Source organism: Canis lupus, chromosome 15, assembly GCF_011100685.1.
Source record: "Canis lupus familiaris isolate Mischka breed German Shepherd chromosome 15, alternate assembly UU_Cfam_GSD_1.0, whole genome shotgun sequence".
NCBI lineage: Eukaryota > Metazoa > Chordata > Mammalia > Carnivora > Canidae > Canis > Canis lupus.
The window spans coordinates 39,010,340-39,025,440 of NC_049236.1; the positions used below are offsets into that span (position 1 = coordinate 39,010,340).

General features: G+C 34.5%; 1 protein-coding gene across 14 annotated transcripts in view; it reads right to left on the minus strand.

The window, feature by feature from the left end:
* ANKS1B (ankyrin repeat and sterile alpha motif domain containing 1B) overlaps positions 1 to 15,101 on the minus strand; it is a 1,057,476-nt gene that overhangs the window by 581,344 nt on the left and 461,031 nt on the right. For all 14 annotated transcript variants that reach the window (XM_038558749.1, XM_038558744.1, XM_038558739.1 and 11 more), the window contains exon 12: positions 6,291 to 6,471. In XM_038558749.1, the coding sequence (XP_038414677.1) occupies positions 6,291 to 6,471 (181 nt within the window). The remainder of the gene's footprint in view (positions 1 to 6,290; positions 6,472 to 15,101) is intronic.

Genomic DNA, 15,101 nt, shown 5'->3' on the forward strand with positions numbered 1-15,101 from the left:
GTTCTCATTCATTTGGAGAATATAAATAATAGTGAAAGGGAATATAAAGGAAGGGAGAAGAAATGTGTGGGAAATATCAGCAAGGGAGACAGAACATAAAGACTCCTAACTCTTGGACATGAACTAGGGGTTGTGGAAAGGGAGGAGGGCGAGGGTGGGGGTGAATCGGTGATGGGCACATGACGTGATGAGCACTGGGTGTTATTCTGTATGTTGGCAAATTGAATACCAATAAAAAATAAATTTATTATAAAAAAACAAAATAAAAAATAAAAATACAAAAAAATAAAGTTAATCTGTTTCATAATTCGAAAGTTAATTTAAGTATGTTTGGAGATCAATGTATGGAATGGAAATGGAAAGTTTAATTTAAGTATGAATGGAGTCAATATAGAAATAAACATGGTTTTTTATATCAAATGTTTCTTTTAAAAAAATTCCACTGATTTAACCACAGCATGTAAAGCTATTTTATGGAGGGAGAGGCTAACTCAGCCACTTATCTTCATACAGATCTAAGATTCTGTAATTATCAATAATTATTCCTGGTTTCTTGTGCATCCCTCTCTGAACTACCTCTCTGAACTACCTAGCCGACTTTAGTACCTTGACTCCAGCAATTCTTTGATCCTACTGGAATCCCCAATCCAATGATCCTTTTGATTTTTCAATGTTACTTGTTCCCTTGTTGTCCTTCTTTTCCTCCTTCTCCATCTTGAATTTTATGGTCAAACATTACTCTCATTCTCTTACATTCGTATTTCCCTGCTCTTCAATATACCCATTTGACAAAAAACACATTCTGAAATTCAACTCTCCGAAATCTATGCAATTGTGTTCCTCCAACTGAACTGAGCTGCAGAAAAAGACAGAACCATATGGGCTATTCTAACTTTCAGTCCATGAATATGAACTTCAAATGGGGTCTTAATGCCGCCAAGCAATTATATTATATCTCCCTCTTCCAATCACTGTTTCTTTCTCCTAAACAACTCTCACTCCATCTTCTCTTTCCTCAGTCCCCACATCTCCTCCTCCCTCCTTCATCTCAACTGATGCTGGTGCTTTCTCCTTAACAGAGAAAATAGAAATTATCAGAATAGATATTTCTCAGATTCTCCCCACATGGATCCCTTTCTAGCATTTGTATCCACACTGGAAACATCTTTCTTGCCTATTTCTCATGGTCTTGTCTAAAGCTGACCTCTCTTCTTGGCTAATAGAACCCATTCTCTCTTTCTCCTCCTTCACTGCACTTTTATAATTCTCTTTGGAAGAAATTTCTTGAAAAGGTAGTTTTTATTTGTTTTAAGTCCTCTCCTCTCTTAAACCCATTATGTTGGGTTTTTCCCCCTTGAATTTCAGCCAAATTCCTCTTTCAAGGACAGCAGTAACTTCCACATTGTTATGCCCACTAGGCAATTCTGACTCAGTCCTCTTCCTACTCAACTTGTTAGCTACATTTGGCAAAGTTGATCACACTTTTCTTCTTAATAACTTTTTTTTTCATCTGACTTCAGAACACAACACTCACCAGAAGGTTTCCTCCTACTTAACAGGTTATTCTTTCTCAATCTTCTTTGCTAATGTTGCCTTTTATCCCCTCTTTCATTGAGCTCAGTTTTTGGTTCTCTATCTATACCCACTCCATATCATCTGTATAATAATGATGTTCACATTTGTATCTTTAGACTGGACCTTCTGCTTCTACTCAACACATCTATTCACATACCAAGTAGGCTTCTCAAACTTTAAATGAACTCTCGGTATTTCTTCCTGCTCACCAAACCTGCTCTTTTGACAACCTCTCACATGTCAGATCATAGTAAATCCATTCTGACAGTTGTTCAAGACAAAAATCTTTCTGTTTTCCTTATTTCTTTTCTCATACACTACATCCACTCCACCATGAAATCCTATTGGATCTTCCTTAAAGATATGTCTAATATCCATCCATTTCTCTATACCTCCACTGTTTCACCTTTGATCTGAGCTAACTTCATCTCTCATTTTACTGCATCGCAATAATAACCTAACTGGCCTTCCTGTTTCTACTCTGCTCCCCTTCTTCAATCCATTCTCAACAAAACAGAGTAATCCTCATAAATAGAAGTTAGATCATTAGTCACCCATCTTCTCAATGACCTGAATTTTTTCCTCATTTCCTCCTGAATAAAAAGCCAAAGTCCTTAAAATGGCCTATTAGTTCCTATATGATCCATCTGCACCCCCTTCTTACTTACAAATATTCATACTTCAGGAAATAGCAGTATGATTTGACGAATCTGTTTAAGCCAGAAGCTTTGGAGGCTTCCTTCAACTTTTCCCTTTTACCATCATACATCCAATCAGTTATAATAACCTGTTATTTCCTTGTGTCTCTCAAATCCATTTACATCTTTTCATAGCTGATAACATTGTATCTCCCCACCTCCAATTTTATCTTATCTCAAATTTTAATAGTGGAACTATATTTCTAATTAAATGCAAATCTATTCATATCATCCCACAGTGGGTCCAACTCCACAGTTCTTTCACTTTAACAACCATTTTTGATGCTTCACAAACTGATACTTGGAACATATAAGGCAGTGCCTTACAAGTAGGAAGCTTTATTATAAACCAGGTACTTTTGAAATGTCTCTGTTATAATAAATTCATTCGGTCACTTATTCAATGTGTTTTACAGTATACAATTCATTTTTGAGGGTATATTAGTCTTTGTTCTGTAAATAACATTTTGTCAAGATTAATTCTTTTGTGCATGTAAATCATTTACAAAATGAACTGTAGGTTTATCTAATAATTTAGATTATATTTTTAATTTAAGAAAAGGTCAGATACCTACAAGTGCAGATCTGTGTACATATTTAGGCTATTTCCATCTTAAAATTACTATAGATTTCTAATGATAATATTAAAGAAGAAAAAAATAATATTAAATAATATTGATGATAATATTACAGAATAGTAATTTCCATATTCTATAAAATCTGTTCACATAAATAAGCTCATTTATTACTACAAGTACTCAAAAAGTAGATACTATATCCCTTTTTCAGAGGAGCAAATTGGAAATCAGAGAAGATAAGTGACTTGATGAAAAATATCCAGCAAATCAGTGACAGAACTAACTCTCGAATTCACTCTCTTTCAATGTATACCATGTGGTAGTGCCAATATGTGCAGGTATGTATGTATGTATGTATGTATTTTTTAGAGGTTGGGGGAGTATAGAGAGAGGGGGTTGGAGAAAGAATCTTAAGCAGGCTCTACACCCAGCACAGATCCCCACACAGGGTCTATCTCACGACCTTGAGATCATGACCTGAGCTGAAATCAAGTCAGTTGCTTAACTGACTGAGCCACCTAGGAGTCCCATATGGGCAGGTTTTTAAGTACAAAGTATAATAAATTATCTACATATAATATAATGAATGCTACTTCTCAAGTTGATAAATGTCTACCTTAAAAGTTTTATTTATAAAATTAAAAGTTTTATTTTTTAATGTAAAACAAATCATCATTGTCCTTCCACACTATTACTAAGTAACAATCTATCCTAAAACTTTTGATGTAACATGGAAGTGACATAACATTAGGAAACCATAGTAACATGCTGTTTGAAACCATTTCAACTGTTAAAAGGTCAGATTTTTGGTTCTATTCAAAGGTCAGATCTGAAAATATCAATTTTGGAATGTGTGGCAAATTACAGTTTCTTCACATATCTGGACAGTGCCATCAAATTCCTGACAGCAGTAAAATGTGTGTGTTTTAAACCTCTCCCTTTAGTGGTCAATGATTTGAGGCTAGACTCATTGTATCTTTTACTCTTAATTTTTATATAAATAAATAAAATTTTCTATCTACCTCAAAGGACTGTTGAAAATATTCAAAAATTAAAATCATCCAAGAAAACAGTGTACTAATGAAAATAAAGAGCTGATATTTTCCTAAGGCAAGTGTCAGAGTACTTGTCAATCTTCCCATTTTAGAGTTTTAAATCTGGAATAGTCATTCAAGTATTAACTGAGTAATAATTATATATGCAGAAACTTTTCTGGGGTCCATTTTTATTCACAAGTTATATCCCATCCCTCCTCTCCTACTGACTCTGGTACGTGGCAGACATATAAATGCTCATGCTCAATGAACTAGCGGTAGGCTTCATTAATATCACAGTGACTACTACTAACAGCTACTAACATTTATTGAGCACTAACTATGTGCCAGACACAGTGCTAATTACATGCATTACCATAAAATAGGGTAAGTTAATATAATTAATTGTTAGTTTAATTCTATATCTAAGAAAACAATAGCTTTATAAAGAGGTTAAATCTCAGCTAGCTAGGTAACGTATAGTCCCACAGTTAGTAAACAAATTTAGGTAGCCTGACTTTGGTGTCTACAATGTGTCAGGAATCATTCTACCTTACAATTTCAGAAAGATGAGAGAAGATAATAAATAACTAAACAAGTGAACAGTGCAACTTAAATAAGGATATGGAAAAAGGAAAAAGGATAATTTGACAGAAGTGACAAGAGCAATGTTGAAATATAGTTTATCCTCTTTCTATGTTTCCTTGTCTATAAATAATAACATCTAATTCATATATCAGTTATGAGATTTAAATGAGTTAATATACATAAAATGTCTTGAACAGTATATGATGTATGGTGTTAAAGTTTTTGCTTAAAACTTCTTGGTTATTAATATTATTATGATTATTCTTTTTGCATCTTTATTATTGTAATTGTTATTATATTGAGGGGCTTAATCAAGATAAGGTGATATGGGCAGGCCTCTATGAGAAAGTGTATTTGAGTCAAAACCCAAATAACACTCAGCCACATGAAAACTTGAAGATAAAGATTCTACACAGCAGGAACCAAAGTACAAAAGCCTAGGACTAGAATGCCTAGAAAAGAAGGCCAGTGTGGACCAAGATGAGTGCTCAAGTTTCGATTACAGAGCTGGTCAGAGTTAGGCTATATTGAGCTTCATTGGCCTTCGTGAAGAGTTGGATTTTATTCAGAGTTCAGTGAGAAGCCACTGATTTTAAGCATGATAGTGATATACTTTAATTTATATGTTATAAATATCACTCTGGTTGCATGAAAAGATTAGATAATAGCTTCCATAGAATATCTATGTCACTATTTCCCTTAATCATTATTTAAAAATCTTAGTTTTCCTAGGGGGAAGTAATTTTCTTGCTATATTTTTGGAACATTTCTATCAGTGCTCTTAAAAGTACAGAGTAAAGGACTTAAGTATGATGCCTACATTTATATAGTCACACAACACACTCATTTTTTTTAAGATTTTATTTACTTATTCATGAGAGACACAGAGAGAGAGACAGAGGCAGAGACACAGGCAGAGGAAGAAGCAGGCTCCATGTAAGGAGTCTGATGTGGGACTTGATCCTGGGTCTCCAGGATCATGTCCTGGACTGAAGGCGGCGCTAAACCGCTGAGCCACCAGGGCTGCCCCAACACTCATGTTGAATAAAGGTTACATGGAATACCCATATAAATGATACCTTATGATTCTAAAATTCATAATCATTTCTAGTGGACTTTAAAATTATATCTCTTTAAAACAAAGTAGTAGAATAGTTCACTTACTTTAAATTAATGTAAATTATTTTATTTCTGTCATTTGGCCATACTAGTTATTTAGCTTCTTACCCCCAAAGAAACATTGCAAATCTGATTGGGTGGAACCAGGTACATGTTACTAGTAGGTGTGGTTACTTTCCTTAATCTTCCCCTTACCCCCAGCACCATTTTTTCACAGCTTCTCCTCTCCAAAATCACCTTGGCTTGAGTAGATTGAAAGTCCACTTAGGCCACACCACCCAACTCAATCTTACCAGATTGATACCGGTTCTGTAGCCTCAAAGCAGCTATTAATAAAGTTGCATATTGATGAGTTGATACCACTGTGTGGAGATGGGTAAATAGTAGTGGAAGAAAAGCATTTCCGGGTCTCTTGTTATTTCACTACCATAAGAGCATTAAATCATCATCATAAATCATCATAAATCATATGTAACACCTGAAAGGCCATTAATGTATCCAAAAAGAAAAAAAATGTATCCAAAAAGAATATTATATCAACTATCTGACAAAAATAGTAGTGCCCTACATTGCTATACCTGTAGATGAACAAAAAACAATGCAAATTTATATGAAGATTCCTCTTAATCCCTCCACCTTATTAAGGCTTTAGGTTTAAAAGTTCAAAAATATACCTTCATAAATTGAAACTGCTTTACCTGTATGGCCAGTTCCCTCGTTCTTGACTTCTGTGGTTCCCACAGAAGAGGTGGGTGGACTAATAGGAGGGCTGGAAGTAAAGCTTGCACATCCTGCAGATGTGTTGATTTCGAAATATTCTTGGTTGTGATTCATTCGGTGAAAATCCAGAGAAGACACAATAGATGTTCGTTGTTTAGGCTAAAATAAATGAGTATGATGAGAGTATTAATATGATCATGTTCATCTTCAGCCCAGTCTTCCAACTGATTTAATCTAAGTCATAATTTTATCAATTAAACTATCTGGTTTTTATACTTAAAATATATTGTGCTTTCCAGAAAGATGCAAAATAATCCCTTGATGAATTAGATAATGAAAATATTATTTAATGAAATAAATATTTTGGCATAGTGAATAACATAACTTAGGCTTTTTGTTAGATTTCCCCAGAAGGCTGTACAAATATAGTACACAGAATTTCTCTTAATAATCACTTTGGAAAGTTGCAAATTTAAGTCACCTTTCATTTAACTAATGTTTATTAAGCATATGGCATTTTCCAGATCCTGAGGATATAGAATCTAATAATAAAATAGCTCTTACAACATTGAAGCATAATGAAGGCAGTTCTGTTTTGTGTTTCCTATATAGTCCAAGAAATTGATAGCATTAGATATTGTCCCCATGCTGGAATTTGACCATCAGAATTAAGTAAAGTTATATAGAACATTTACCAGGACTTAAGAATCTACTTGGTATTTTTTATGAACTTTGATTTCCTTTTTTAAGGATTTTAATTAATCCCCAAATAGCAAGAAAAACCAATTTAAACATAAAAGTTAAATCATGAGTAATAACAGATATAACTTATACTCTTCACCAGTAATGGATGTTCCAAATAGCAGTTTTCTGTTTTTTTTTTTCTCATAGTTTTAATTATATATGCTTTTCTTCTAACATTGCCCTTTAAAAGTGCAGTCTTCTCGGCTCTCAGAATTGTGTGCATTTTCTAAGAATCAATCCAAATTTTCTTAATTTTTATTCTTACTCATATTGCTGAAATAGTAACAATCTCCTATAATATTAACAAGAGATTAACTGCAATTTCTTTACTATAAAATTTACTGCACTTTACTATCCCCAAAGTACAATAAACTTTTGGTTTACTAACATTTTCACTGTCCTCAAATACTTGTTAACTTAACCACTGTACTCTATAGATTATCATCCTGCAAAATATTCAAGTTACTCTCTCTCTTCCAGCTCATCATGTTTTTTTTTAAGTAGATATCATTTAGTCTATAATCTAAAATAGACAATGATATTGAAAAGGTCTCTGTTTTACTGTTTTTTTAAATTTTTATTTATTTTTTAAAAGATTTTATTTATTTATTCATGAGAGACAGAGAGAGAGAGAGAGGAGATGTAGAGACACAGGCAGAGGGAGAAGCAGGCTCCATGAAGAGAGCCCGACATGGGACTTGATCCCAGGGCTCCAGGATCATGCCCTGGGCTGAAGGTGGCACTAAACTGCTGAGCCACCAGGGTGGCCCCTTTACTGTTTTTTTAATGTAAAGAGTGTAAATTATCACAACATGCTTTATTATTTAACCATTACAATATTTTTATGAAAGAGACTTATAGGCACTGTTATACAGGCAAATCATTTATTATTATGACACATCAACTCAGTAGTAAAATTCAAATTAGTCCCCACATAGGACTCAGTTGATTTTGAAGTATGAAAGATCGAGGTGCAATGTCAGGCTTAGTTTCTCATGAAATGTCTGTGCTTCGGGCTACTAAATCTCAATTTCACATTCATGTTCTTTATACTAGACTATGTAACAGTAATTAAAAGACATGAAATATGACACTGTCTCCAATGGAAACACAGGTATGTCCATCATCTTCACTTTGTTTTATCGCATTATGATTTTGCTTCACCTCATATATAAGCAGTGGACCAAGTTTGTATAATGTTCTTTTTCATAAGCTTTATAAAGATCAAGCTAACTGATACATATGACTCCTTTATTTCTATTTCTTAAACCCATTTTGAACTTGACTACCCAAAGCTCTAATTATATTGGAATCACAATTTGTCATGCAATCATGAAAGCAAACAGGTTATTTTCTTGTTGTGTAATTCATTCTAAAAATATTTGCTTAGGGTATAGTAAATTGCAGATACCTTATAAGCAGTGTGATAGGAATAAGACTAATAAGATATTGCCCCTGTTCTCCAGGTTATTATAGACTTGAAGTGGGAGAAGGGATGGTACATGAAGGAAGAAATAAGCAATCCAAGGATTATGCTTTAGTGCAATACTGTACAGTGAAAAGGGCTATGATAAGTGGAGGCATAAAATATAAAAAGTGAGTCTCTACTTTAGGGAGGAGATCAGGAAAGGCTTTCACAAGCAGTGATTTATGGCTGAGTTGAATCTCAGTGAAGCAGAGATGGTAGGCAGACAAAAAAGGATGGGGAGAAGAAAAGTACAAACCACAAATAGTTCATAATGGCTATGTACCAGAGAATGTGAGGTAGTGGTGGTCTCAAGCCACGAGATGTCCCAAATTGCAGGGTCCAAATCATAAAACATTCTAATGCCATGTTAAGGAGTTTGTCTTTAACCTAAATGTTTTAAGGAATCACAGAATGATTTCCAAGCAAGAGGATTTCATTATTGGATATGTATTTTAATAAACTCATTTTAGCAGTTTAAAGAATGGACTGGTCAGGGCTGGATTAAGGGAAGGGAGACTAATTAGGAATATGTTAAAGAGTTCCAATCGAGAGCTAATAAGGTTAGCTCTTTAGGTCTTGGTATCTGATTGAATCTGAAGGTTGATTTTTAAGGAAGGAGTCTAAGTTGACTCAGATTTTTGCTTGGGTAGATGCCAGAAGATAAGTTTTTTTGTTTTGTTTTTCTGAAAAATAGAAATGTATACATTCCCATACCAGAAGTATAAAAGAAGTATGCTCGTATGCTACTGGGAGTCAGTATAAACTGTTTAATACATAGTTATGCAAATCTACATATTTCCTTTTATTTCTTTGAGCAGAGTGCTATGATCTTACTGTAACGGGCTTCAAATAAAATAACTAGAGGAAAGAAGACAGGCTAATGGAAATTTCAAACAAGAAACCAAGGATCAGTGATCACCTATCTACGTTCTCACTTGCTTCTTCAGAAGCAAATTTATTATTAGCCAGGAACATTGATAGGGGAGTTACTGCCCAAAGCTGAGTATCTGAGATGATGAAGAATGAGAATTATTATATGTTAGCAATACTTTAAGAAAAGGATCAGCAAACTATGGTCTATGGCCATATCTGTGGCCCAACCATAGGCTGGGGGTTTGTAACTAATCCTGACCAAATGACAGTCAGTCTCTCTGCCTCTCTTACTCTCTAGAAGATGTAGTAGTAAGACAAAGGAAGGTCATTCAACCCATACTGGGCATTATGAGAAGTTGAAGCAAACCTCTTTTATGTTAAACTGCTGAGATTCTGAGTTTGTCTGTTGTGGCAGCTAGCATTACTTTACCCTAAATAGCACAATGCAGTGGCTTAGAGAGGTTAAAGGATTTACTCAAGATTACATAAGTAGTTAGCAGAATGCCTTAGATTAGAAGGAAGGTTCATGTGTTCATCTAGAGACAAGTGGGTGGTGCCTCAAAGCACAAAGAACAGAGGTGGGATTTAAAAAAAGGTATCTACATGGAGAAATGAAATAACAGCAATGGGAAAAAAGAATAATTAGATGGTAACAGTATTGAAAATGGAGATTAAAGAAGATTACTCTAAAATATTCGCTCAAACGTTGATTTTAATAATTCCATTTTCCTAACAATCCTGATGGGATCTTGCTAAGCTATATAGTACAAGAAAGTGTTTTCACAAATTCACTGAAATTACAAATAAAAATTGCCACGTTTCAAGTTTCAATGAGTGGTACTGTGTTCACTGTGGCTACTCCTCGAAAACATCTCCCTCTCCTGTGGACCAATACTCATATCTCTCTACTTTCCAAAGGACTTGCTCCCACACATATTTACTTAACCAGAGTCAGCAAACTATACAGATCATGGGTCAAATTGAGGCTTTTATTTTGGTAAAGCCTGTGAGCTAGGGATGGTTTTTACATTTTTTAATGGTTAAAAAAGTCTAAAAATAACATTAGTGACAGGTGAAAATTATATTGAGCTCAAATTTCAGTGTCCATAAACGAAGTTTGACTGGAAAAGATACATATCCATTCATTTACATGTGGTCTATGGCTATTTTCACACTATCATAATAGAGTCAAGTAGTTAACAACAGAGACATTATGACCCACAAAGACTGAACTACTTTATTCTCTGGTCTTTTACAGAAAAAGTTGGTGACCACTACTATAGATTGATTAGGAAATGTCTTTGAGGATCTGAAATGGAACACCTGTGTGAATGACTAAAGTAGTCAGAGGTAGTTCCATAGAGTTAATGGAACCAGTGGCAACATGAAAATGTGGGGTTCTTTGTCCTAAAAGCAGGAAAAAAACCACAACAGTTTCCTGTCTTCCATGGTCTTATTTGTTACTTAATATCTCATTCCTTTGGGCATAGGGACACTCACAGGTTGAGAGCACATCCTCATAGGCACATAGGTGCTCTGCCCTGCAAATGCACCCAACCTCCATCCTCCCCACACTCAGGGTCTCACTGCTGCCTCAGCAGTTGCTGGCTTAGCCAATAGCACCGCAACTTGGGGAGCAGGTGGCCAAGAAACACACCCAGGAAGGTGGGGAGATGTAGGAGGCAGGACCACAGATAAGCCCAGGCTCCATTTTCCCACAGACTTCACTTACAAAACACAAACTCAGAAATAAAAATCATTAAAGATTTTAGACAGCAATCGCAAAGCATTAAATCCCAAGCATGGGGCCCTTCTTTGTGTGGGGCCCAATAAGACTGCGCTGGTTCCCACATCCATGAAGCCAGTGCCATCTTAGTCCCTAAAGGGGACTAACATGTAAATTTACTGATATGACATACAGGATGGTATGCATTTTTTAAAAAATTTTATTTATTTATGATAGTCACAGAGAGAGAGAGAGAGAGAGAGAGAGGCAGAGACACAGGCAGAGGGAGAAGCAGGCTCCATGCACCGGGAGCCCGACGTGGGATTCGATCCCAGGTCTCCAGGATCGCGCCCTGGGCCAAAGGCAGGCGCCAAACCGCTGTGCCACCCAGGGATCCCGGTATGCATTTCCTATACTTATTGCAGATTCTCTTAATCAAGACCTATTATGACAAGAATTATCTTTATGTTCTGTAAAGATAAGAAAGAAAAATAACATATTCTGATGCAACTTAAAAAATTTCATGGCATTTCTGCATCTCAGTTAGATATGATTCACATATGAATAAAATGAGAACATGTAATTCCTGACTGAGATTTAGGTAACATGTGTATTTACTTCCAGATATTCACTGGATTGGAATCTAAGTTTCAAATATCCACTTTTATGTTTCCTCTTCTATTATTTCAAGTTATTTAAACTACAGGGCATTTAAAAAATCCACTTAGATTTATGTGGATTTTAAATCATTCAAATGAACTTAATTATAAAGGGACTTCATCAACCTCCTAATAAAATGTCAAATAGGACTAGAGGGATGCTCTTATGTCAGAAAAAGCAGTACTACCAAAAGTCAGGGTGATATTAAATTCTCCAAGCAAAAGCAGCCTCCAAACTGAGTTCCCAAAGACAGCTGAATGTCAGAAAATTACCTAGTAACATCAGTAGAAATATGTGAAAATGAAAGACTTTCCAGACACTAGCCCACTGTTAAAGTATATCACTACGAAGCAAAGTCCTGCCAAGCCAATGGTAATAAAAATAGGTGCCTTCTTAAACACTTTTTAAAATGAGGATGAGGTGGATAATAAAACTGGGAGGCTAGATCAGTAGTATGTCCTTTCAGAACTTTAATTCACCTGGAATGTTTTATGTATATGGTGAAAAAAATTAATTCTAAGCATTTTATCCCCAAAATAGTAGCCTCCTGCCCAATACCATCATTCTTTCACTGGTTTGAAATGTCACCTTTATCATACACTAAATTTCCAAATATAACTGGGTCTGCATTTTTGGACTGAATTATATTCTCGTTGATCTACTTGTCTATTCCTATACTAATACACTGTTATGGACTACTTCTAGAGCTCCTAGGTTTTTAAAATTAAAAAAAATTATTATTTTATTTTTATTGACGTTCAATTTGCCAACATACAGTATAGAGCTCTTAGTTAACAGACATTGGATCTCTTTGATTCTCCTTGTTTTATTTTTTAATTTTTTTTCTCCTTGTTTTATATTCTGGGAGTATCCTACAATTTGATATTCTAAAGCACTTTCATTAATTTGTTTAAAAAGATACTGATCATCAGCCTTGTGTCAGACACTGTTCTAGGCTCTAGAGATACATCAGTGAACAAATAAGATAAGGCACAAAACTTTTACTCATTTTATCATGACTTCAGGTGTAATGATCATAATTTTAATTTTCTTTTTTCTTTTTTTTTTAAGATTTTTATTTATTTATTTATAGACAGAGAGAGAGAGAGAGAGAGAGGCAGAGACACAGGCAGAGGGAGAAGCAGGCTCCATGCAGGGAGCCCCATGCGGGACTCGATCCCAGGTCCCCAGGATCACACCCCAGGCTGCAGGCAGCGCCAAATCACTGCACCACCAGGGTTGCCCCATAATTTTAATTTTCAATAGCTTTTCTTGTTTTCCAAGTATTACACTTTAAAAGTTATCTGTTCCTAATGTTGGGAGTTCAATAATCTCTCAAATCTATGGATATTGATTATAATCTTTTTCTGTCATTCTGTTTTCTCAAAAGTCATTTACTTTGTTCATTGATCTTGGTTCCTCCCTCTTGAATTGTTCATTTTCCTCAAATGTCTGGTGTTCTTGATCAACCAGTTTTAATTACCTAAGGCACTGCCCCATTTCTCTCTCCTACTCCAATTCCCACAGTAGGAGCTTCAACAGACTCTTCCCCTTACTGAGATAGTTGTTACCATCTGGTAGGCAAACAAAGTCAATTGATCCATGTGTAAGATGCTGAGGTTCTTCAGTTACCCTGACTAATTTCTGCCTAAATCCAATGCCAGTCACTTTTATCTTTCAGAAGTTCCCAAATGCTTCCCATAGTACCACTCACTGTTCTTCATAACTGCTATGGATTCATCCTTGTTTTTATATTTATTTTACAATTTTAATTGTATATACGGAGGGAGAGAATGTAAAAAGTTGAGATCCGTTCACCTTCTTGAGTTAGAATTCTTATATCACTTTTAAAACAGTATAAAGGATCTGAGAGAGTCCAGATGACAACTCAGTAGGTGTAGAATTATTAAACTTTTTATTACAGATGTCATATAAGTTAAAAACAATTTTTATGTTTTTTCTTTTCAATGAAAGGAAAAAACTTATTTTTTTTATTTTTATTTTTTTTTTGGAAAAAACTTTTAAACGGGGTACATTTTTAATGAATATAATGGTTAATGTGATTAAGACTTATTCTAAAAATGTAGAACTTCCTATCTCCAGGTAAGCAAAATACCAATCCTTCGCTGTACAGTTATGGCCTGACACAGATAGAAAAAAAGAGTATGACCACTACAAGGAAGTTAAAGTGGGTGTGAGTAAATATCAGGTGCTTAAGAAGACTAGACTCTCTTCTAGGAACTTGAGATTTGTTATCTCATTTAATCCTATAGTGTTGGTATTAAAAGAGGCTATTACTCTTTCCATTTTACAATGTACTTGAGATTTAGAGATAGTCTCACACTTAAGAAGTGGGAGAACTGAAATTAAAATACCATCTATGAAATTTCAGATTGATTGCACTTTCCCCTAGGACATCACACTACAGATAAAGCAAAAAGAAGTATTAAGTTACAGATGAAGCCAAGATCCTAATAGTTCTTGAGTTTCTCATCTTTACATCAATGAGCATTTTCCTACTTTCAGTCCACTGGCAGCATTGATTTTTTTTAAACAATCATCATTTTCAAGAGTATTGAAGAAAATTCAGGTGGGCGGAAAACATGAACAAAGAGAATCTAATTCTGTTATACATTAAACTCTTACAGTCACTAGGTGTTAAATTGTTTGCTTAAAATAAAGGCAGAAATTTTTAAAAGTCTTTATATTTTCTGCTTTTATCACTTCGATTTATATCATTTTTATATGGAGATATTTGTCAATGGTCAATGGATTAACATATATATTCATCTTCTATTAAAAGACACAAAATTATAAAACTCTTAGTATATCCCTAGTAATTAGCATATATAGGAATGAGTATAAAGCTTTTAAAATGGAAAATCCATAATATATTTCTCCATATAAGTTATTCAAATGTGAAATGGGAAGACTACATATAGTTTTATTTGAAAAAACTGTGCTTCTAAACTCATCATAGATATTGAAGAACTGGAGAGCCTTTGACTTCCAAACTATGAAGTTTGTTCTTACAAACACTTATCCTAGCATTAAAATAATCATGACTATCTTGCAAAACTATTTTTTAAGTTAGGCGTTTCAAATATTTATGCATTAATAATTCAAATATGTTCAATGTGTGTAAAATTAGAAACAAGACTAGCTTTATTTCCCACATTTAGGTTCTTTTTTTTAAAAAAATTTAATAGCAGCAGGAAGTAATTATACAAAAGATTACAGAAGATATGTTCTTAGCAGTTCTTATTACTGTGTGAGTGAAACAAAGAAATTTTTACAAATAAAGGTGCACACCACCTT